This window comes from Zootermopsis nevadensis, unplaced genomic scaffold (genome assembly GCF_977971745.1).
Source record: "Zootermopsis nevadensis isolate Lab colony 2312 unplaced genomic scaffold, Znev_1.0 Znev_ptg000010l, whole genome shotgun sequence".
In the NCBI taxonomy this organism is placed as follows: Eukaryota; Metazoa; Arthropoda; class Insecta; order Blattodea; family Termopsidae; genus Zootermopsis; species Zootermopsis nevadensis.
Genome location: NW_028259142.1, coordinates 5,376,729 through 5,402,421, shown reverse-complemented (window position 1 = coordinate 5,402,421; position 25,693 = coordinate 5,376,729). Strand labels below are relative to the sequence as shown.

The 25,693-nt window shown below is 40.2% G+C and overlaps 1 protein-coding gene across 3 annotated transcripts in view; it reads left to right on the top strand.

Annotated features, from left to right (window-relative positions):
* LOC110839518 (beta-1,3-glucosyltransferase) overlaps positions 1-18,770 on the top strand; it is a 29,736-nt gene extending 10,966 nt beyond the window's left edge. For 2 of the 3 annotated variants that reach the window (XM_087346317.1, XM_087346318.1), the window contains exons 3-11: positions 5,876-5,985; positions 6,427-6,503; positions 8,490-8,601; positions 11,812-11,948; positions 12,599-12,779; positions 13,056-13,191; positions 14,773-14,926; positions 16,613-16,886; positions 18,457-18,770. In XM_087346317.1, the coding sequence (XP_087202443.1) occupies positions 5,876-5,985; positions 6,427-6,503; positions 8,490-8,601; positions 11,812-11,948; positions 12,599-12,779; positions 13,056-13,191; positions 14,773-14,926; positions 16,613-16,886; positions 18,457-18,621 (1,346 nt within the window). In that variant the 3' untranslated portion in view covers positions 18,622-18,770. Of the gene's footprint in view, positions 1-4,046; positions 4,290-5,875; positions 5,986-6,426; positions 6,504-8,489; positions 8,602-11,811; positions 11,949-12,598; positions 12,780-13,055; positions 13,192-14,772; positions 14,927-16,612; positions 16,887-18,456 lie in introns of those variants that run through there. The other variant, XM_087346319.1, reaches the window with a different exon arrangement.
* Positions 18,771-25,693: the final 6,923 nt, after the last annotated feature.

Sequence of the window (25,693 nt, the reverse complement as noted above, 5' to 3'; positions counted from 1 at the left end):
ACAAAGGACCGGAGAAATTGGATGCGAGGTTTTTCGCCGAATTTCGTTAGTGTGATGAAAAAGGTATCATGGTACTTGAACGTTTTTGACACGTAATACAAATCATTACAGTTATAAAAATATTTTTTTATTAATCTGTGAAATTTTAGAATTTTTTGGTTAATGGTTACAAAGTAGGACATGGAAATTAAATGTGTGTGTGTTTATGTATGTATGCATGTATGCTTTATAATTATTCGAGTTTCGTAAATGTAGGATATTTTACGAGATGAGGAACTATCAGTTGTAAAATTAGTGTTACAAGGGCAGTGGTTAATGACTAGTCGTGCTTTGTTATTAATGGAATTAAAATAAAGTGAAGACAGTTAAAGTCAGCAGAATTGCGAATGCGTTCGGCGAGCTGTACCGATGTCTGCAAGACTTTAGTTTCAAGGTGTAATTTCCAAGCTTTCCGTTTAGAAATGCAGGTAGGTACATCAATTTAATTTCAAAGTTTCTTGAAACTACTCGGGTTTCGGCAGACTATTTACAGAACTCGAAATTTAACGAATTAATTTATACTACAGAACGTAAATTTGTTTTGCTAGTTGTTATTCGTTTTCGATTTTCGTGCAGGCAGGCTCATGTATAAATAATTCCTTCCCAACCTATGGTTAAAAAATCGAATCAACTGAATGTCCATCAGCTGCTCAATTAAGACTGTACAGTGGAGTTACAGTTAATCTAGCGGTAATATAAACACGTGCAGTCGGTTTGGTGCAGACTCGGTCTCATGCGACATCATAACAGTAAGGGTCTATTTATATAGGAACGTAAAGATAACGACACGAGCCCTTGCCGATTTTTCAGAAAACATTATTCAACGTTTTTTAATGGAACTGTTTATATTGACTCCGAGCTCGTCCGTTCCACGAACGAGTCTCGCCCAACTTACGTCTCCAACGATATTTTTCCTAAACAGTTCCATTGAAAAACGTTGAATAATATTTTCTGAAAAATCGGTAAGGGCTCGTGTCGTTATCTTTACGTTCCTACATAAATAGACCTTAATTCTAATGAGCTGTTCCTCTTGATTACGTGATGTAAAAAAGTCACAAGTGCAGTACGTTTACTGATAAAGTTTAACGCAACTGTAACGTATCCTCCCCAGGCAGGAACTGCATGGCTGACCGCCAAGCGTTGCTAGGTTTTCGTGATACGAGTTACGTGTCAGTCAGTGAAACATTGAAACCAGATTATGTGTGTAGCAGGTCCTGCCGGGAGCCAGGAAATGACAGTTGCTTTACGCATTGCATGTTCGAGATGTGAACGAAGTTCCGTCCCATAAACTTGATTTATATCTTTTTTTTTTTTTTTTGGAAAATCCACGTCGAGTGTTCAGAAGAATGAAGGCACTTCTCTTTGGTTGACGTCCATTGCATTAGACATTTGGTGGAGTTGCGGTCTGTTCGTCTGGTGGAGTATCAGATTCTTGGTCAGGGGTCTACAACTAGATTCTTGCACCCAGGAATCATTACACAGTTCTTCTTGTCTTCAATCGATGTAACTACACGAGTCTTTTGTATCAATTTTTTTTATTAAATCATCAGGACTCACGCTGTAACGTTTGTTAGCAATGAATATCTTGTTTTATATGAATTAAATTCTCCAGTAGTTGGTTTATCGATTCACACGTAGAAAGTCATGTGGAATATTCGACTCTAAAGGGTTCTGATGATGGTGGATTAGACTTGGAATTTTCCCATCGTCTTTGTTTAAAAAGAAGAAACCACGACGTTTCGGAAACTGGCTTATGTTTAATTTTAACTGAGCAGTAAATGAAAATAACAACTGGATAAATATATTGATTAAAATTATGGACTAATATGTGTATAGGGTCTTTAATGAATTGATATGAAGTTTTTGTATACTGTTTTTGTAATTCTGTGGTCCGTGAGTTACAAAGTTTGTGGCCCCAGGTCATGAATGTTTGAAAAGTTCTGTTGAAGAGTAAAGAGTGGAGGTTGTTATGGTAAATGGAAATTTAACTCGTGCATAACAGTAATGCAATTTATGTCTCGCAAAAACTTTGCATGTACTCCGTGTCTTTGTACAGAAAGGTTAAGGGAGAGCCTATTTGTAATTCCTCTGCATGTTACACCAATAAAAAGATTCTGTACTGAAGAAATAATGATGTCGGGAAAGAAGTTTGTAACGATCTTCCTGGAGAGTTTAAAACTTACCTAATTGTAAACTTCACAGAACTTCAAAAATCAAGAGTAGAATCAAAATTATCCAGTAAAATTTTAAGTAATATATACAGTTTGCAGAACGCGTAAAATGAACGTGACAGAGTTTACACAAATATACCTTACAGCAGTTGACAACCCGCCGTCCGTCAGAAGCAAATGACATGTGCCACGCAAATACATGTTGGTCAGTTTAGGTGTGGATATCACTATGTAAATTCTGAGCTCGTCATTCCAATATTTTTAAATGGATGTCCGAGCAACTGTTTCACGCAAATAACCTTTGGCTCATCTATCAACACTGTGGCGGGACTTTGCTATGTCTTATTAGAGTTTGCGCCGTCCTATTCCCAATACGAGGTGCGATCGGAAAGTTTCAAGACTGCGCGTATAAAAACCCGTACACTTATCTCAGGTATTAAATTCATCCATCACCCTCGAAGTAGTTCCCCTGGGAGTGAACACAACTATCCCAGCGCCGCTGCCAAGCCTGGAAGCATCCCTGGAAATCTTTCTTTGTCAGCCTGTCAAGCACCATCTGCGATTCTGCCTGAATCTCTTCTATCGTCTCAAATCTCCTTCCCTTTAGCTGAATTTTCATCTTTGGGAAGAGGAAGAAGTCACACGGAGCTTAGAAAGGAAGTTGGGGTCGGTTCTTGCAAGATCTTTGAGCTCCTGACAAACGAGAAGTCGATTCTGCTTCTGGTCCTCAGACAGGATGCGTCGCATGTGGAGTTCTTCCTTTAGAATCAGCTGACAGGTCCCATAGCCTATCCCAACAATGTCGCACAAGTCGTTGATGGTACGACGTCGATCTTCGTGATTGGCCTGCCGAATCTTCGTAACATTTTCGGGCGTTGTGCTCGAAGATGGTCGTCCAGAACGCTCGTCATCATCATCGACAGAGGTTCGGCCATTTTTAAAACGTGAATGCCACACAAAAGTTTGTGCACGACCCATTGCGGACTCCCCAAATGCTCGCTTTAGCATTTCATAGGTTTCCGTAGCCGTTTTGGCGAGTCTTTGGCAAAATTTGATGCACACGCCATTCCGAAATCGCAGGAGGGTCGGTGTAATGCACTACCAAAACGCCCGTAACTAAGAAACAAATGCTAATTCGATGATGCCGGCTGGCACACTGATTCACTATGAATGTAGGCCGCACCCCCTAGCGGCAGAAGCTCGCACTACATCCGATTCGCCCTCTATTGACACAGTCTTGAAACTTTCCGATCGCACCTCGTAGACCGTAGTCCATACACGCCTGCAAATGATATGTTCGGAGAAAACTCATATTTTAAATAGAGTTACACTGAACCCACGCCGTTCAATTGTTTACTTCACTCGAGTCATATACAGCATTGAATGTTTAATGAGAAATGCTTTAACAGAAGCAGGCACGCTATTATTTATGGCGAAAGTGTGTGTTCCTGCAGAGACGCGGCGGTCTCTTCACGGTCAGACAGCAATAAATAAATCCACACTGCGCAACAGGTGAACGTCGCAGGCCCCAGGTTACACACAGAGGGGCCAGAGAGGTGACACGTAAAAGTTCCAGACGCCTTCATGATTAGCTCAACGATGCGAGTTTATACCTGTCTCTGCGCGACACCAGCGTTTGTTCGTGTTGGCATTGTGTAAATTCTCATGGCGTGAAAGGAGGAAGCTGCATCTGGTCGATCAGAATCTGTAAGGTCTCCAAACAGAACAGAAGTAATGGGCCGGCAAGGTACGGGAGTGTCCGATTAACCGAACATCTACGTACGTGTGAATTTGTGCAAAGGAAAGAGGAATGTCGATTGTCGTTTCCAACTCGCGGTCGACGTGAGAATGGTTGTTGTGGTATTCTGTCGTCGTTGGGTTTAGAAATTCGGTTTTCTCCAGAAGGCTGAATGTTTACGACAGAAAGAACGATGGACGAGTGAATCGAACATTTGAAACCCAGTGTTGTCACATTTTTGTGAAGCAAGGCCGGTGTGTGTGTCTATGTGAACATACATTCCAGTTTTATGAACTTATCAGACTTGTGTATTGGTTCAGACGAAACTTACGTTTTGAATGGTTAGTAAGACCAGTGAAACACATAACTGATAAACAGCTGTGCGAAAGCCATGATACGTGTGATGGTTTTAGTGGTATATTCTCATCTAATTCATCGATATGTATACAGGGTGAGTCAGAAGTATGTTTACAAACTTCATTTGCGTGTTCCAGGATCAAAAAATAATTGTTCCCATGAACTTGGGGTCGCAAATGTTTCATTTTCAAAATAATAGCCAAAAATAAGTTTCAATGAATTGACTTTATATCAAAGTGAATCCAGCTTCCAGCAAAGATTTTCATATAACTTTAGGGCAGGAATTGTTGGCGACATGCTTATTGGTCCACGCATGCTTCCATCACGTCTAAGAGGGCCTTCATATCGGCGATTCTTAAGAAGACACTTTCCACGTCTACTTGAAGATGTACCATTGAATACAAGAAGACAAATGTGGTTTATGCACGACAGAGCCCCAGCACACTTCTCCCGTCGCGTCAGATATCATCTCAATGAACAGTACCCTCAGCGATGGATTGGGCGTGGTGGCCCAGTAGCATGGCCACCGAGGTCACCGGACCTGACTCCATTGGACTTTTATCTGTGGGGTCACTTGAAGTCCGTCGTTTATGCAACACCCATAAACAATGATGATGTCCTATGGGAACGTGTGCAGAATGCATGCCAGATGATTCGAGGATACCCTGGTATGTACGAATCCATCAGTCTTGTGTACGTCGTGCTCGTGCATGTGTGGAGAATGGAGGAACAACCTTTGAGCATCTGTTATAAAGAAACATCCCTGTCCTTGTACTTGGCAATAAAGGCATACATTGAAAATTATTTTTGGCTATTATTTCGAAAACGAAACATTTGCGACCCCATTTTCATAGGAACATTTTTTCTTATTTTTGATCCTGGAACACGCACACGAAGTTTGTAAACGTACTTCTGACTCAGCCTATATATATATAGGCGTGTGTCTTTCTAACCGACATCCTTTTTACCAGAACTGGATACGTCTCGGAGCTCGGGAGTTTCTGCTGGGGTTGGTGTGCGTGTAGTCGATCGGTCGTTCGTACGCCAAGTCTTCTGTAAGAGTCGGTGTGGGTCATTTTGCGTGAAGGGAAAGTTTTCCCTATGCAACCACTAGATAATCAACTGCTTCTGTGATGTCATGGAAACTGTTACTCAGAAATACACCATTGGACTTCTTTAGCCAGGTTAATTCAACCGAGCTCCTCACACTCTGGTTCCACGTTTTTACCAAACTTTGCACCCTGCCACTGATTCGCTATCACTGCCTTATGTCGGACTTCTGATTAATTTGTATTTTTAAAACTTTACTTTTATGTTGATGTGACATACAGCCAGTGGCATCCTTATTATATGATGGTCCCTCTTGAGGATGGACTTGTTTAGACCGAAACATGTAGTGTATAAATGGATAGGAAATAAACAAGGGTAGTTGTGTAGATGGATGTTATTAGTTGAATCGTCACCCAAGAGGATGCTTCAAATAAAAATTAAGATCTAAGCGGTAAACTGTGTTGTTAAATCTCCCAAGAGACAGCCACATCTTAAAATGAATTCCAATTTTTTTTTTCAGTGGCTCGTGACATAGTGATAGTGGTATTGAGTCAAGGGGACTCGTACCATGCATCTTTGGCTCAACAGCTCAGAAGCAGCATCCAGGAGCAAGCCCATGAAGCAGATCAGGTGGGAAGATGGTGCAGGAAAGTCTACAAATGTGTGTTTTTTTAGAACCAGTTAGAAAAACACACAAATCAGTACTGTAATATAATCATTGCTACTTAAACTGCTGCCTTGAAACTAACAGTTCTCAGTAATTTTTGCCTCTTTGTGTAAATATTGCAGTTCTTTCTGCTTAACAAAAATTGGTCTGTAACAAACTCTATGTTTAAATGTTACTGAACTTATATAAAATGGGTTTTCTGGTACATAAAAGAAGTTTTGGGAAAAGTCGCGGCCCATGCTTCCATTTAGGTGCTTAAATGTATAATAGATCAGTGAGTGAAGTTCTTATGAATATTGATAAAGGAACATTAGTTATGGCTAACTAAATTTTTTAAATTGTTTAGTTTGCGCATCTACTAAATATGTATTCCATATTTTATGTATTTCTGTTTGTTTATGTAGGTTGTGCCCAAAATTCACCTGGCTCATGAAGATTTTCCACTTCCAGGAGCCTGGACAGTGGTCCCCCTTTTGTCAAAGTAAGTCAAAATATATTTCTTTCTGTCTTTCTTTTGTACAAAATTTTGATTTTCTCAGACGTGATGGATGAGAGTGGAAAGGACAAAATTCGAAATATGGTCAGCTCTTCTAAACTCAGATATTGAAATGTATTTATTATGTAGGAAATGAATTTAAGTGAAAAGCGAAGTGTCTGTATGTTAATAATGACAATGTACCGGGTCTACAATTTATGCTGTAACGGCCTTGCTTGCATTGCGTGCTCGGCCGAGTGCACTGTTGGTGTGGGATAGAGATAGCGTGTTATTCCCGTGAGTCACGGCGAATCAGTTTCAGTGCCGCTAGTTACAGCGAACTACGAATATTTCTCGTCACTAATACATGTTATTACATTAATTGTTCTTACCTTAAATCACAAAAGATGTTCAAAGTGACTTCCTTGTGCTTGCAGGCAAGCACCAGTGTCAGGATTTGTGAATCTCTGAACAACAGTGGTCTTATATGGTCGCAATTTCAGAAGTCTCGTTGCTGTGTGAGCAGATCCCAATGACACGCCAGATTGTGCAGCTAAACGTGCCAAAGATTTCCTTGGACTTTTTTCTAAGAAAGCCCCAATTTCATCCAATTTCTCTTCCGTCAATACACTCCGTTTCCTGTTCTTCTTTTTATCCAAAACTGATCCCGTACTACGAAATTTTTTTATTAATCTCTCTATCGTGGGCCTGCTAGGAACACTTTCACCGGGAAAATGTCTGCGATATTTACGGCGGCATCTTCCGTAGGTTGAATATTTGGCATATGTTTCGACTAAGAACACACGTTGCTTAATACTGTACACCATATTATCAACGTCAATCCGCGACGAGAGACGCAATGAAACTGATTCCCCTGTGACTCACGGGAATAACACGCTATCTCTATCCCACACCAACAGTGGACTCGGCCGAGCACGCAATGCAAGCAAGGCCGTTACAGCATAAATTGTAGACCCGGTACAATTAAAAATGCTTTGAGGCTGTTTTGTCATGTTATTTCTAAGAAAATTGTTCTTGTACAATGTTGTTGATCTTTTGAAGTCTTTCTAGTATCATAAAATAGGTCTTGACTGTTTCCTTCTACATTTCTCAATAATTTGATAATAAGAATATCATGTCATGAGTATTATAAGAGGAACACAGTTGAATCTCAGCTGCCATGTCTCCTTCAAAATCCTTACCTATTCATCATTTGAATTTTTTCCAGCTGATGCTACATCATTGGTCAATTGAATAAAGTTTTCTTGGATATTATCCATCGCCTAGTAAATATAAAACGTAAAACGACGTTTCAGAGATGGGACTCTATCTCCGTCTTCAGGTTCCTACACAGTTGGGCCCACTAGATAGAGCTAATCCCTATCTCCGGACAAAGTAAAAAAGTGAAAGTCCCTTAATAAAAAGACATCTCCACACCATCCATCCGTGGGACGTAAAAGAATAGATAGTAGAAATCAAAATTCATTAAACATGATAAAGCCAAAAAAAACAAAAACTCTCAAAAGGTGGGAATAAATACACATGAATATTAATTCGAAAATCGATGCCCAACTTGGACTTCTTCAGAGATGACAGGTATCCAAATAGGAGATAAATCCAAACTAGGCTGGCTGATACTTACGGAGATAGAGTCCCATCTCCGAAACGTCGTTTTACGTTTTATATTTACTAGACGATGGATAATATCCAAGAAAATTTCTATTCAATTGACTCTTCACCATCGTCAAGAAGTTTTAGATTTGATATACATCATTGGTGCTTGGTAAGGAGGGCGTAAGTTAAATATAATTGCTGTTGACTTAAGAAGCTGTTACTCATCTACACTGCAGTTGAAAACATTGTTACTACTTAACCTAGAAATCAGTCATCTCATTCATCACTGTGTATCCAATACACTTTCTTCTGCAGCATAAGGGAAATGTGAGTGTAGGTAATGACTTTGGAATCATTTGACTCGTATTTTTGTTTTAGATTGTTTTCTTTACATGGGTCCAACAGTTCGTGGCTCGTCTTCTGTGAAAGTCACACCAGAATTGACTTACTTAGGATGGTGGAACTTCTTAATAAATACAGTGCTACACAGGTAACCACAACACACGTGTGTTAGCGTATGCAGCGTTCAACATTAACATATTTTTTATTTTATTTCTTTACACTAAATGAAGATTGGTCTGGAGCACATGCATTGAGATTAACTACTTGAAAAGCATTTTTGATAATGTAATGATTTGAAGGGATGAAATTTATAGACGTATTTAGGGCACATTTCAGTTGGCGAGACTATCTAAGAAACTCACTCATTCTGAGGAGAATCATTCTTGAGAAGATGATAGTCACTCAGCTAGTCAAGTAATCTATTGCCTTTTATTGGAACCTGGATGTTTATTACGATATCCATAAGAGCATGCCACTGTTGCCAACCCTTAACCTGATAAATTCAATCCACACCCTCACACAATATTTGTTTAAAATATATTTTAGTATTATGCTGCCACCTATGTCTAGGTTTCTGAAGTGATATTTTCTCTTCAGGTTTTACAACAGGTTTGTGTATATTTCTGTCTGTCACATGCATGCTATGTGCCATGTTCATCTCAGTTTCTTTAATTTGACTATCCTAATAATATTTGGTCAAGAGCACAAACTTATAAAACTCTTTATGATGCAATTTTCTCCAGCCTTCTGTTAAGTTCCTGCCACGTGATTTCACATATAAACAACATTTAATTCGCAAAAATTGTATGTTCTTCCCTCAGGGTATACACCAAGTTTCATATAATTTATAAAGCGTTAAATAAAGTTACAGTTTTGTATGTTTTTTTAATCCTCATGCTTTTGGATAATAAATAAATGGGAAGACAAATAATTCTAAACTGAAAGGTAGCATACATTTTCTTAATTTAATCTCCTTTTAATTTGTGATATTTTAGGTTCTCATGACAGTGAAGATCGTGTTGTTCATTTAGGTTATGATGCTATCCAGACTCAGAGAGCTTCGTTGACTGGAGGCCCACCGTATTGATATGTTTAGACAATAAACTGCAGGTGCAGTGAAGGTGGTGCCAACAAAGGATTTGAATATGGCACCAAAGTAGTATTTTTACATGGCAGTGGGAGTCTTTTAGATGGTGAGAGCCCAGTGAATATTCCATTTGCTTTAGCTATTGAACAATAAGAGGTTCTGAAGGAAGTTCATTCTTTCTGGAGATTATCAGGCCTGCCTTGTCCAACTTTAGGTTCTGAAAGTGCCCTCCTTGAACCCTATCGCTTGGCTATGAATTCCACCTTACATCTTCTCCTCATTCCTTGTCTGATCGGCCATTTCACTCCTAGCAAAGCCCAGCCATTTCCCTGGCACAGGTTAATTCATTCCTAGCTGGAGAAAGGTGACTGCAAAATCATCAAGTCCTTGTCCCAGGACATCTGTGAATCACTATAATAAGCAATAAGGGCAGAACGCAAATCACGCACAGTTGAGCATCTGGGCGTGCGAAGGCTGCAGGTAGTAAGGAGTGGTGGTAACCTGTTTAGTACCCAGCCCAAAACACAACTGTTTGAACCCCTGAGAGATGAAACACTTTTTCGAAGATGATTATGATTGGAAGCATGGAGTGGAGAACTCTTAATGTCTAAGGGCCATTATTGTAGCCAACCTCATGGCTAACAGGAATTGACCAAACAAATATAGAGAAATTATCCAGACATGCCAGCAACATAGAATTTTCTGCCTCACTTGAGGGAATTTTCTCACTTAATCAATTAAACGTTTCTGGTAGGGTCGTTCAGGAACTTCTGAAGCTAGTACACACAGTCTGGTAATTTGGACTCTCTCGCTTAGGCAGCATACTACGTAATTGTGGACACGTACTGATGACGTTGCCCATGGACTTCCATATGAAGTTGCCGGAAACTTGCGAATTGTCTCGAAGACATGCAATTGTCTACCCAAGGGCGAAGCGTGATAACAGTGAAAAGGCATCGGAACTGCGGCTACAGGCACAATAACTTTTTGCCTACAATAGAAAGTAATAATTTAAATGTAAGTGACACTATTATTATACATGTTATTTTTTTATTTTTAATGTTACCTCCCTTAGCTACCCCAATCAGTGTGTCCATCTGCAGTTATATAATTTAACGAGTTCATGTTCCATTTGCAGCATTTAATCTTTCTAGTTCCTACATACCCGGTAATGAACCTTTAACTTCCATAAAAGATGGGGAATTTCTTGACCAGCTGAGCATACTTTCAATAAATTTCTCAAGATGGAATTAGCTCCAGTTAGTTTCTGCATACCCACATTTCAGTGTAGCGTTGTGCTAGATACACTAGGCATTTGCTAAGACTTGTGTGCTTACAGTAGTGCTTGCCATGTGTGTGATATGCTGGTGCTTATTTTTAGCTATGGCTGCCAGTTTAAATAAACTATAGAATTCTTGGCATGTCTGTTCTGTAAAATTTTCTTGTTTTAAATGTTAATAAGTATGGCAATTTTCTTTAGTAGTCATTATATTTCCTTTTATGCCTTGATCTATTTTAGTGTTTCTTCTATTGTTCCATAACTGTGTTGATTATTTAAGATATGCATTGCATATTTTGAGTCTTGCATGGAATTATGTATCCTTAAGTTTTCTTTGAACCTTATTTATAAAGATAATTACCTGATTCATTGCATTCCAAATAAGTGTGTTTATATATCCCTGTGTTTTTGTAACTTGTACCTTGAGTCTTTAATTTTAAATGTTTCTGAATTGCATTATTTCTCATGAAATATATTTTGAAGTTTGTATGCCTGATTAAGTTTGTGGTTTACATCGTATGTGGTGTAATTTTCACAGCACATAAATGTTACACATTTTTCTTTTATTTATTAACTGCTTATTTGTATTTAGTATGTAATTACTATGGTATCTCTTAAAGTGTAGGTGTTCTCAACATTTTCCAGACCTGGGACCACATTCAGTTTGTAGGCCAGTAGGTTATAAATGAGAACAGTCAATTGAAATGCTATGACACTTTATTATAAATTATTTTAAATTATATACAGTTCTGATATTGTGCATAAACCTACTGTATATTACTCAATAATTTTCTGAAACAAAATCAGTCATTAGATCGGACACTGCTTGATTAATCTTTTAGCCTCAAAAAAGACTTTGCTAATGTAAATTCTTTCCACTCTTTTTTCATTACGATGTTTTGAAGACTATTAACAGATCAACATCGCAAAAATCCCAGAGTGGAACATCAGAATGATTTAGTTTGTTATGCTGTATTTCTGTTTTGTTTTAGGAACTCTTCATAGGCCATGCATTACATGACAGAGAAGCTACTATTATTCACCATTTTGCTTTCTCAAATGATCCCCAGCAATTCAAATATCCCTACTTTGCATCAGGATTTGCCATGAGCCAAAGTTTGTTAAAAAAGTAAGTTTAAATTAATACAATTTATCAGAATGAGATGGGCGGGGCATGTAGCACGCATGGATGGGACAAGAGTTGTGCACCGGGTGTTGGTTGGGAAGCCTGAGGGAAGAGACCTCTGAGGAGACCTAGAAGTAGATGGGAGTTGAAGGAGACTGGATTTTGTTGGCCCAGGACAGGGTCCGATGGAGGGCTTTGGTTAATTCGGCGATGAACCTTCGGGTTCGGTAAGCCATCTAGTTAGTTAGTATAGTGTAACTGTTTTATGGTGTCTTCTTGGAACAAATAATTAAATGAAAAATTTCAGAAACAGCATATGTAAGAAATCATGTATTCTTCAGGAAAGGAAAAAAGTTGCAGTATTGATGCAGTTGATACAGTATTGTTATATGTATTGTGAAGAAAGCAAATGTTCATGAATAATTTAAGCTGAATGACATTTTATAAATGTTCGGTTTAAAACACAGATAGATCTTAAACAAATACATTGGTGAGTTTTTATAAGGGAGATAATGAACCTTTGGATTCCAAATAGAATTTATTTATCAGCTGCTCACTGAGACTTTGTGCTATGGAATTTGATTAGTTAGTTAGTGGTTGGCACAGTAAACTCCATATTTGAAAGTGTCATTACTTTTATTCTGTGGTTATAGAATTGCTTATCGACTGGACACAGGAGATCGCCCTGTCATAGACTTCTCTATTGATCCTTCCCATGAGTTGGCTCTGTACATATGGGATAATGGGAACGGACCAGAACTCACACATGCATCCCAGCTGTGCCTTAGGAATCAGCCCCAGTGTGCCTCATATCCCCTAGAGTTTCATGCGTGTGTAAGTGTACTAAATGAATCGCACTCTATGTACGTAACTAAATAAATTTTAAGTAGTCATGTCTGCCTAGGTGTATTAGCTCTGAAACTCGTTTGGATGTATATGTTTCAATATTCTGATAGTGGTGTATCACGTGTTTGATCCAATATTTGGATAATTATCCAAAAAGTAACGAGGGCTTGCATGAGCCCCCTGCAGCATACCTTCGCATTCAGCGTTAAATAACTCGTATTATCGAAAAGATATTTAAATTAAGAAACAATTGTGTTGTTTTAGGGTAATCCAGTAACAAAGGAGTCCATGTACTTCGCAGTAAAAACATGCAGGAAGTATCACAAGGACCGAATACCTATTGTAAAAGATACCTGGGGAAAATATGCTTTTCATATAGGTTTCTACAGTGAAAGTGAAGGTAACATTTACAGTTTTATTGAGGTAGAGTTTTGTGGAGTGAAAGAGCATGGGTAGAAATGGAAAAAGCATTTTCACTGCACCATATTCTTTAATGAACCCCAAATTAGTTGTTGATGGTCAGGCTGGAGTGTAACCTCCTTGCCCGCCAACTTTGTGTTTACAATGCAGTCAGTATTCTTTTGCTCACGTAAGCATATTCTGTGAGTTGTGAGTTTTTGCCTGTTCTTGGGAAAAATGTGCATGATAAATGTAGAAGATGGAGAGGATTGTATAAAATACAGTAGACTCCCAATCATCCAGGAGTAGATTAACCAGGTTGTGGATAAATGAGTGTCTATCTGGCTTAAATGAAAATGAAATCTAATTTAGAAACTTTTAGACAGAAGGGAATAAATACAACATATTAACCTAAATCACTTGTTACTAAAACCTGAAGATTATGACAATAGAGCATTGTGTTACTATCCACTGGAACCCCTTTAAAAAAATTGTATTTACTGTATTAAATCTTGTATCATATATCTTCTGTTATTAGTAAATCTACATTTAAGTAGTACATATGTAAATAAGCTTGTTACATTTGCATGTTTTTCTTTAATTTTTGCTATTTTCTTGGGTTTTGATTATCCTAGAAAATATATTTCCCAACCAGCCTGGACAATCATGAGTCTATTGTAATGTTCGTAATTGGCAGATATGGTATCATTGAGCCCATAATTATAAATCTAAATCATCTGTCGGACTAAAACATTTTAGTGCAGTCAACCAATGGAGACCATGGTACTCACCCCTGATTGTCCTCATCTGATCTAAAAGAATTCCCATTGCCTGCAAGATGTTAAAGTGTATAGATTGTAAATTCATAGCAGTGTATATTTTTTACCTATGAGTAGCTTTTTAGTTCTGTAATCTCGAGAAACTCCGCAAAGACGTCGAGGTTTTTAACACCATAAAAAAGAGAAAGTTGGAATATTTCGGTCATATCATGAGAAATAGTGATAGATACGGGCTGCTTCAGCTGATAATCCAGGGAAAAGTATTCGGAAAGAGGGGACCTATATATTTATATCACCCTTAAAAATCCATCGACCTTGGCCGGGATTGAACCTGCGAACCTTGGGTCCAGTGGTGATCACGCTAACCACTAGTCCACTGAGGGCGACTTACAGTATAATATATATATGTATATATCTGTGTGTGTGTGTGTGTGCATGTATGTAAGTGTATATAGCCAGATACATTACATCCGCCAAAGTTTGGTCCCTTGTGCTTCAAAGCAAGAAACTTCCGATTTAATGAGGCAAGTTTTCTGGACAAATAAACTTGGAGTGGACTGCATACCATATGTTAACATTGTCAAAAGTAATTACAATTTAAAAAAAAATTCTTCAATTGTATTTTAGAAATACTTTTTACTTATTTACTTTTATTTGTGGTGTTTTAATGTTACCTTACAAAACCCATTCTTTAGGTTTATTTGGTTCCAACCAGACAGGTGGGGATCCAGTGATGTAACCACCTGGGCACAGTCCAAATTGCATCACTTGTACTGCTTAAATTGACACTTGTCATTTTTCAGATGCTGCAGTCCCAACAATTAATTTAGGAGTCCCAAACACAGAACATGGGCACTGCAGAAAAACAATGGCCATATTGAAGCATATTTCATTGACTGCACCAACCATACCAGATGTTAAATGGGTCGTTGTAGCAGATGATGACACTATTCTCAGGTAACTGCATGAACGTAGAATTAATTCTTTTCTTTATATAGGATTTGAGACTTTCGCAGCGAGTACAATCAATAAAATCTTCTCGGTCAATCAGCCGCGTTAGCTGGTTATTAAAGTGACGTTTCGGGAACAAACTCGAAAGTCGCCTGTGTACACAGGCGACTTCCGAGGATCCAGTCACATCAGAACCCTGAAGATAGGGACAGAGTTTGTTCCCGAAACATCGGTTTACTACGGTAACCAGTTAATGCGGCTGATTGCCCAAGAAGATTTTATTGATTCTTTTCTTTGTGTTGATATGAAATGTCACAAACGCAGAATGTGTATGCTGTTTAGGGCAGAGATGCAATTGTCATGACCTACAATCTCACTCGTGTCTGTGTAGTTCTTGATTGTTATTACTGTCAAATGTGGAAGTTCGTTAGTTTTTTAAAGGTAAAAATGGAAACCTACAGACATTTGAATGCATACCAGATTAAGTGACAATCATCACTTGTCATGGATGTTTCCTGTTTACAACCTTATAACAACTTCTGGAAGACTATAAGACAAAATAAACGACAGTAAGAGAAAGAGTTATATCATAATTGGAATGATTTATACAGGTTTATGATGGAAGGAATAATTTCACGTGAGGTCAAACAGCTTCTTGATAGTAATAAAAATATAAAGTTTACATGAGAAGAGAAGGTCAGAAGAAAGCAAAGATGAAAGGCACTAGGTAAAATGAGCGAAAGAGAAGGAAAAGAAGAAATGGAAGAACAGAGAAAATCTAGATTAGAAAAAGTATAGAAACAGATGAGCTTATGAAAACTGGAAAGTGAAATAGCTTTTGAAGCTAAGAGAACCTGGATGATGAGAGGTCACAAGAAAGAGAAGATACAAAGAGAATCTTGACTACAGAAACTAGAGAAATAATGGCAACGAAACTATTATAACAAATGGAAGGTGAAAGAAACTATCATGTCATTGTGATTATCATAGTTAAGATTTCATGAGCTGGGATAGCTCAGTCAGTATAGTGACTAGCTACGAGCTGGATGACTGGGGTACGATCTCCAATGGGGAGAAGGATTTTTCCTCTAGGCTCTGGGGCCCATCCAGCCTCCTATCCAATGGGTACCGGGGTCCGTTCCTGGGAGTAAAGCGCGGCCGGGGCCTGATGCTGACCACTCACCCCCATCTAGTGCCGAGGTCAAGAATGAGTAGGAGCTATACCTCCACTCCTCCCAAACGACCTACATGGTGTGTAGCGAGACAGCTTAACTTTTTTATTTACTTTTATAGTAAAGATTTCATTTTGATTTTGTAAAGATTCTCCTAATAGCTTATACTGGAAAGTTTCTGGTGCAGTGTTATTGGGTATTATTTAAATAAAATTACATTATTTTGTAGCAAAGAATTTATATTTTTAAGTGTTCTTCGTGCTGTAGCATGAGTAAAGAACACTCTGAGAACTGATCCATGTCATTCATGTTTTCCTAGTTGTCAAGTCTGCAGTGAACTGGGTGTGAAAAATGTACAGGTTGGATTTTATTAACGATGATGGTAAGCTGGAGTTAATATAAACAGTTCAGATATGAACAGTAACATATTCCTTGGGTATCTGTCTGCACTCCAGTCTTTAAATTATTCAGGCATGCTTGTAATTACAGGTAGTACACGTCACGTATTTTACATTTGCAGTGTTGCAAGACTTCAGCAGTTACTTAGCTGCTTTGAATCAAGCACGCTACTTGCTCTTGGTGAGAGATATGGTTACAATGTGCAGCATTCACCTCAAGGCTACAACTACATAACTGGTGGTGGAGGAATGGTATTTTCCATTGCTGCTGTGCACCAAATAGCCACCTCCAGCTACTGTGAGTGTCCATCAAATTCAACTCCAGATGACATGTTTCTTGGCATATGTTTAGCCAAGCTGGGTATACCGATAACACATTCATCACTTTTTCACCAGGTATATTCTTTTATTCAGTAAAAATTCCTGCTTCTCCTGGCTCCTTAGATAACTGCCATCCTTTCCCCTCATCCACATAATTGTAAAAAATGCTGTTACTCCACCCCATTCCTTCCTACTACCAAAGAAACACAGTTTTCCCTCAGATTTCTTGCCCCACATGTACTATCATGTCATTTATTTCTCTCCAATGTGAATCCTCACCAGAACCATCATTCTGTGTTACCCTCATCCCACATAACCCCCCCACACACCTGACCTTCAGTACTTTCTTATTTTTTCTTTAATTTTCGTTTAGCTGTCATCATCTTTATTTAAATATTATGAAAATCACGAGGAAATAGGAGCAGACTAAATTCCGGAAATGCTTGCTACTTCTGAGTTCAAAATATTTTGTCTGATTTTTAAGAACCTAAAGATTAAAGTATACAAAACAATAATTTTGCCTGTTGTTTTGTATGGGAGCGAAACATGGTCTCTCACTCAGAGGGAGGAACATAGATTGCAGGTGTTTGAGAACAGGGTGTTGAGGAGGATATTTGGGCCTAAGAGGGAAGATGATGGGGCATGGAGAAAACTGCATAATGATGAGCTTAAAAATCTGTACTCCTCCCCCAGTATTGTCAGGGTGATTAAGTCGAGAAGAATGAGATGGGCGGGGCATGTAGCGCGCATGGATGGTACAAGAGGTGTGCACCGGGAATTGGTTGGGAAGCCTGGGGGGAAGAGACCGCTGGGGAGACCTAGACGTAGATGGAAGGAAAATCTCAGGCGGGATCTATGGGAGATAGGAGTTGAAGGGCTTTGGTTAATTCGGTGATGAACCTTCGGGTTCCATAAGGCATCTAGTTAGAAAATTCTGCTGTTTTATGACCTTCGATTCCCATACCCACACATTTAAAGACTAGACGGGCAGTGTGACAAGAGGAGAAGACAGAAAGTTATGTGACAGCAGGGAAATGAGGCTAGAGGGGGTGAGAGAAAATAGTTGTTGGTGGGAGCAAGCTGGTGAGGGTACAAAGAGGGTTGTGATGAGAGGGAGGTAGAGAAATTTAGAACTAAGTGAAGTGAAGACAAAAAGAGTAAGTGGCAGTTCAGGTGATGGAAAATGAGGGTTGTTAGGACTTACAGTCTGGGTGGGAAGGGGTGTGGGTAGGAGAGGAAGATACAGGATTGAGGGGGTGAGAGGGTGGTGGTTGTGAAGGGGTTGGTGTCAGTGAGGGGTGAATGAGGCAGCAAAATAAATGACAGCGCATAGGTAAGGAGATTGAGTGAATGTTTGCTTCGAAGGATTTGGATGAGAGGGAAATAGAGAAAATATTGTGGTAAGGGAATGAGCATGTTGACGCCAGTGGGATGACTGGATGGGAGCTGACACAAGTGATGTAACAGTCATAATGATAAGGTTTGATGGACAATTATGGCACCGCAGAAGAATGGGATGATAATGGTGATTATTACTCATTGATCAGCTTCACTTCTAGAATTAATGGAATGGATTGTTTTATTTTTCAAATGTGTGAATGCAAATTCAGTGTGGGAATACTTACAGCTTTTTTTTTTCAACTAGGCACGCCCAATGGACTATGCTCCAGAGTACTTACACCCACAGCTGCCTGTGTCATTTCATAAGCACTGGATGACCGATCCTCTCAAAGTGTACAGTAAGTGGTTTTCTCAAATTGACCAGCAAATAGAAGCAGACCACCTATCCCAGAAGCATGTGGAGCTGTGAAATCAATATTTTCAACAGCGAAATTAAGAAATCTTACATACATATATTTGTATTAAAGTGTTTTGTTGTTACAAAGTTAAAAAGAAGTGTTTAATTGCGGAAAGAACATTTTACTATTTCCTACCATAGTCATAAAGGAGTTAAACCAAGGGTTCTTAACATCTGGCCCACAACAGAATATACCTTTTGAGCTAGGTATATACTAGTTTAGGTCAGATTACATTGTTAGTTTAGTTTAGGTATCCCAAATAATCCTAACCTTGTTTGCCTAACCAAACCTAACTTGACGTAACCTACCATATCCTATCCAATCCGAACCTTAGCTATTTTGTGCTGCAGACGACACATGAGGCACAGACTGAGACGGGCAAAGACACGGTCGTTCACACAGCGTGTTCTGCAGAGGCCGGTTTTACAGACACTTAGGCAGTCAGCAAGCGGGAGAGATAGAGGCCGAGTACAGCAGAGACAGGATGAGGCATTCACCGAGGCTGGCATGCATCTCTTGGAGAGAGTTTAGAAAAAAGTTGAAAATTTTCAAATTTTTCTAAAAATAAAAAAATGCTTGAAATTGTCTGAAAAGCGCACAAAACCAAATTTTTTTTGAAAATTGTGACAAAATTTTGAAGGTGGAATTTTTCAAAAATTTTGTGTTTTCTGCGCATTTTGGAAAATTTCCTGCAATTTTTGATTTTTCTAAAATTTTCGAATTTTTCAAAATTCTCCATAACTGATGCCTTGCGGAACCGGTCGCTGTCCTCCTGCTTCTGATGTACTTTGTCTCGGACGAACACTGTCTGTGCCTCACATGGTCTCTGACGTGCTGTCTTTGAAAAGCACACGTGCTGCAGAGGACACGTAAGACACAGACCGAGACGGGCAAAGACACGGTCCTTCACACAGCGCGTCCTGCAGAGGCCGGTTGCTACAGACACTTAGGCAGTCAGCAAGCGGGAGAGATAGAGGCCGAGTACGGCAGAGACAGGATGAGGCATTCACCGAGGCTGCCATGCATCTCTTTGGAGAGTTTAGAAAAAAGTTGAAAATTTTCAAAATTTTCGAAAAATCAAAAAATGCTGGAAATTGTCTGAAAAGCGCACAAAACCCAAATTTTTTGAAAATTTTGAAAAAATTTATCAGGTGGAATTTTTCAAACATTTTGTGTTTTCTGCGCATTTTGGAAAATTTCCTGAAATTTTTCATTTTTCGAAAATATTCGAATTTTTCAAAATTTCTTTCAAAATTCTCCCTACCTGATGCCTTGCAGAACCGGTCGCTGTCCTCCTGCTACTGATGTACTTTGTCTCGGACGAACGCCGTCTGTGCCTCACATGGTCTCTGACATGCTGTCTTTGAAAAGCCGAGGTGCTGCAGAGGACACGTAAGGCACAGACCGAGACGGGCAAACACACGGTCCTTCACACAGCGCGTCCTGCAGAGGCCGGTTGCTACAGACACTTAGGCAGTCAGCAAGCGGGAGAGATAGAGACCGAGTACGGCAGAGACATGATGAGGCATTCACCGAGGCTGGCATGCATTTCTTGGGGAGAGTTTAGATATAAGTTTAAAATTTTCAAAATTTTCGAAAAATCAAAAAATGCTGGAAATTGTCTGAAAAGTGCACAAAACCAAAATCTTTTGAAAATTTTGAAAAAACTTTTCAGGTGGAATTTTTCAAAAATTTCGTGTTTTGTGCGCATTTTGGAAAATTTCCTGCAATTTTTGATTTTTCCAAAATTTTCGGATTTTTCAAAATTCTCCCTAACTGATGCCTTGCAGAACCGGTCGCTGTCCACCTGCTTCTGATGTACTTTGTCTCGGACGAACGCCGTTTGTGCCTCACATCGTCTCTGACATGCTGTCTTTGAAAAGCCGAGGTGCTGCAGAGGACACGTAAGGCACAGACCGAGACGGTGAAAGACACGGTCCTTCACACAGCGCGTCCTCCAGAGGCCGGTTGCTTCAGACACTTAGGCAGTCAGCAAGCGGGAGAGATAGAGGCCAAGTACGGCAGAGACAGGATGAGGCATTCACCGAGGCTGGCATGCATCTCTTTGGAGAGTTTAGAAAAAAGTTGAAAATTTTCGAAAAATCAAAAAATGCTGGAAATTGTCTGAAAAGCGCACAAAACCAAATTTTTTTGAAAATTTTGAAAAAACTTTTGAACTGGAATTTTTCAAAAATTTTGTGTTTTGTACGCATTTTGGAAAATTTCCTGCAATTTTTGATTTTTCGAATTTTTTCAAAATTCCACCACCTGATGCCTTCCAGACCCGGTCTTTGTCGGACTGCTTTTGATGTACAGTGTCTGACGAATGCGGTCTGTGCCTGACTCCGGCTCTGCACGGACACGTATCTGTATGACAAGGCTCTAACGAGCCGTCTCCGACAAGCCCAGGTGCGGCCCGGAACACGTGAGGCAGACACGGACATGCAGAGATCAGAGACCTGCAGAGGCCGGATGGTGCACACACCGAGGCAGATAACTGGGTGAGATAGAGGTCGAGTCGGGCAGAGACAGGATGTGGCATTCAGCGAGACTGGCATGCATCTCCTGCGGAGACTTTTAAAAAAATTTGAAAATTTTCGAAAAATCAAAACATGCTGGAAATTGTCTGAAAAGCGCACAAAACCAAAAATTTTTGAAAATTTTGAAAAAAAATGTAAGTTGAATTTTTTCAAATTTCTTTGGTTTTGTGCGCTTTTTCGACAATTTGCAGCATTTTTTCATTTTTTGAAAATTTTGAATTTTTTCAAAATTCCACCACCTGATGCCTTCCAGACCCGGTCTCTGTAGGACTGCTTTTGATGTACTGTGTCTGACGAATGCGGTCTGTGCCTGACTCCGGCTCTGCACAGACCGGTCTCTGTATGACAAGGCTCTAACGTGCCGTCTCCGACAAGACCAGGTGCGGCCCGGAACACGTGAGGCAGACAAGGACATGCAGAGATCAGAGACCTGCAGAGGCCGGATGGTGCACATTGCGAGGCAGATAACAACTGGGTGAGACAGAGGTCGAGTCGGGCAGAGACAGGATGTGGCATTCAGGGAGACTGGCATTCATCTCCTGCAGAGACCTTTGAAAAAAATTAAAAATTTTCAAAATTTTCGAAAAATCCAAAAATGCTGGAAATTGTCTGAAAAGCGCACAAAACCAAAATTTTTTGAAAATTTTGAAAAAAAATGTAAGTTGAAATTTTTCAAATTTCTTTGGATTTGTGCGCTTTTTGGACAATTTGCAGCATTTTTTGATTTTTTGAAAATTTTGAATTTTTTCAAAATTCCACCACCTGATGCCTTCCAGACCCGGTCTCTGTCAGACTTCTTTTGATGTACTGTGTCTGACGATTGCGGTCTGTGCCTGACTCCGGCTCTGCACGGACCGGTGTCTGTATGACAAGGCTCTAACGAGCCGTCTCCGACAAGCCCAAGTGCGGCCCGGAACACGTGAGGCAGACACTGACATGCAGAGATCAGAGACCTGCAGAGGCCGGATGGTGCACACACCGAGGCAGATAACAACTGGGTGAGACAGAGGTCAAGTCGGGCAGAGACAGGATGTGGCATTCTGGGAGACTGGCATGCATCTCCAGCGGAGACCTTTGAAAAAAATTGAAAATTTTCAAAATTTTCGAAAAAATCCAAAAATGCTCGAAATTGTCTGAAAAGCGCACAAAACCAAAAATTATTGAAAGTTTTGAAAAAAAAATGTAAGTTGAAATTTTTCAAATTTCTTTGGATTTGTGCGCTTTTTGGACAATTTGCAGCATTTTTTGATTTTTTGAAAATTTTCAATTTTTTCAAAATTCCACCACCTGATGCCTTCCAGACCCGGTCTCTGTCGGACTGCTTTTGATGTACTGTGTCTGACGAATGCTGTCTGTGCCTGACTCCGGCTCTGCACAGACCGGTCTCTGTATGACAAGGCTCTAACGTGCCGTCTCCGACAAGCCCACGTGCGGCCGGCAACACGATGTCCGGCACGGACATGCAGAGTTCAGAGACCTGCAGAGGCCGGTTGGTGCAGACACCGAGACAGGTAGCAACTAGGTGAGATAGAGGGCGAGTGCGGCAGAGACAGAATGTGGCATTCAGCGAGACTGTCATGCGTCTCCTGAGGAGAGATTTGAAAAAAATTTGAAAATTTTCAAAATTTTCGAAAAATCCAAAAATGCTGGAAATTGTCTGAAAAGCGCACAAAACCAAAATTTTGAAAAAAAAATGTAAGTTGAAATTTTTCAAATTTCTTTGGTTTTGTGCGCTTTTTCGACAATTTGCAGCATTTTTTGATTTTTTGAAAATTTTGAATTTTTTCAAAATTCCACCACCTGATGCCTTCCAGACCCGGTCTCTGTCAGACTTCTTTTGATGTACTGTGTCTGACGATTGCGGTCTGTGCCTGACTCCGGCTCTGCACGGACAGGTGTCTGTATGACAAGGCTCTAACGAGCCGTCTCCGACAAGCCCACGTGCGGCCGGCAACACGATGTCCGGCACGGACATGCAGAGTTCAGAGACCTGCAGGGGCCGGTTGGTGCAGACACCGAGACAGGTAGCAACTAGGTGAGATAGAGGGCGAGTCCGGCAGAGACAGAATGTGGCATTCAGCGAGACTGGCATGCGTCTCCTGAGGAGAGATTTGAAAAAAATTTGAAAATTTTCAAAATTTTCGAAAAATCCAAAAATGCTGGAAATTGTCTGAAAAGCGCACAAAACCAAAATTTTTTGAAAATTTTGAAAAAAAATGTAATTTGAAATTTTTCAAATTTCTTTGGTTTTGTGCGCTTTTTCGACAATTTGCAGCATTTTTTGATTTTTTGAAAATTTTGAATTTTTTCAAAAATTCCACCACCTGATGCTTTCCAGACCCGGTCTCTGTCGGACTGCTTTTGATGTACTGTGTCTGACGAATGCGGTCTGTGCCAAACTCCGGCTCTGTACGGACCGGTCTCTGTATAACAAGGCTCTAACGAGCCGTCTCCGACAAGCCCAGGTGCGGCCCGGAACACGTGAGGCAGACACGGACATGCAGAGATCAGAGACCTGCAGAGGCCGGATGGTGCACACACCGAGGCAGATAACTGGGTGAGACAGAGGTCGAGTCGGGCAGAGACAGGTTGTGGCATTCAGGGAGACTGGCATGCATCTCCTGCGGAGACCTTTGAAAAATTTGAAAATTTTCAAAATTTTCGAAAAATCCAAAAATGCTGGAAATTGTCTGAAAAGCGCACAAAACCAAAAATTTTTGAAAATTTTGAAAAAAAAATGTAAGTTGAAATTTTTCAAATTTCTTTGGATTTGTGCGCTTTTTGGACAATTTGCAGCATTTTTTGATTTTTTGAAAATTTTCAATTTTTTCAAAATTCCACCACCTGATGCCTTCCAGACCCGGTCTCTGTAGGACTGCTTTTGATGTACTGTGTCTGACGAATGCGGTCTGTGCCTGACTCCGGCTCTGCACAGACCGGTCTCTGTATGACAAGGCTCTAACGTGCCGTCTCCGACAAGACCAGGTGCGGCCCGGAACACGTGAGGCAGACACGGACATGCAGAGATCAGAGACCTGCAGAGGCCGGATGGTGCACACACCGAGGCAGATAACAACTGGGTGAGACAGAGGTCGAGTCGGGCAGAGACAGGATGTGGCATTCAGGGAGACTGGCATTCATCTCCTGCAGAGACCTATGAAAAAAATTAAAAATTTTCGAAAAATCCAAAAATGCTGGAAATTGTCTGAAAAGCGCACAAAACCAAAATTTTGTGAAAATTTTGAAAAAAAATGTAAGTTGAAATTTTTCAAATTTCTTTGGATTTGTGCGCTTTTTGGACAATTTGCAGCATTTTTTGATTTTTTGAAAATTTTGAATTTTTTCAAAATTCCACCACCTGATGCCTTCCAGACCCGGTCTCTGTCGGACTGCTTTTGATGTACTGTGTCTGACGAATGCGGTCTGTGCCTGACTCCGTCTCTGCACAGACCGGTCTCTGTATGACAAGGCTCTAACGTGCCGTCTCCGACAAGCCCACGTGCGGCCGGCAACACGATGTCCGGCACGGACATGCAGAGTTCAGAGACCTGCAGGGGCCGGTTAGTGCAGACACCGAGACAGGTAGCAACTAGGTGAGATAGAGGGCGAGTCCGGCAGAGACAGAATGTGGCATTCAGCGAGACTGGCATGCGTCTCCTGAGGAGAGATTTGAAAAAAATTGGAAAATTTTCAAAATTTTCGAAAAATCCAAAAATGCTGGAAATTGTCTGAAAAGCGCACAAAACCGAAATTTTTTGAAAATTTAGAAAAAAATATGTAAGTTGAAATTTTTCAAATTTCTTTGGATTTGTGCGCTTTTTCGACAATTTGCAGCATTTTTCATTTTTTGAAAATTTTGAATTTTTTCAAAATTCCACCACCTGATGCCTTCCAGACCCGGTCTCTGTCGGACTGCTTTTGATGTACTGTGTCTGACGAATGCGGTCTGTGCCTGACTCCGGCTCTGCACGGACCGGTCTCTGTATGACAAGGCTCTAACGAGCCGTCTCCGACAAGCCCAAGTGCGGCCCGGAACACGTGAGGCAGATACTGACATGCAGAGATCAGAGACCTGCAGAGGCCAGATGGTACACACACCGAGGCAGATAACAACTGGGTGAGACAAAGGTCGAGTCGGGCAGAGACAGGATGTGGCATTCAGGGAGACTGGCATGCATCTCCAGCGGAGACCTTTGAAAAAAATTGAAAATTTTCAAAATTTTCGAAAAATTTAAAAATGCTGGAAATTGTCTGAAAACCGCACAACACCAAAATTTTTTGAAAATTTTGAAAAAAATGTAAGTTGAAATTTTTCAAATTTCTTTGGATTTGTGCGCTTTTTGGACAATTTGCAGCATTCTTTGATTTTTTGAAAATTTTGAATTTTTTCAAAATTCCACCACCTGATGCCTTCCAGACCCGGTCTCTGTCGGACTGCTTTTGATGTACTGTGTCTGACGTATGCGGTCTGTGCCTGACTCCGGCTCTGCACACACCGGTCTCTGTAAGACAAGGCTCTAACGTGCCGTCTCCGACAAGCCCA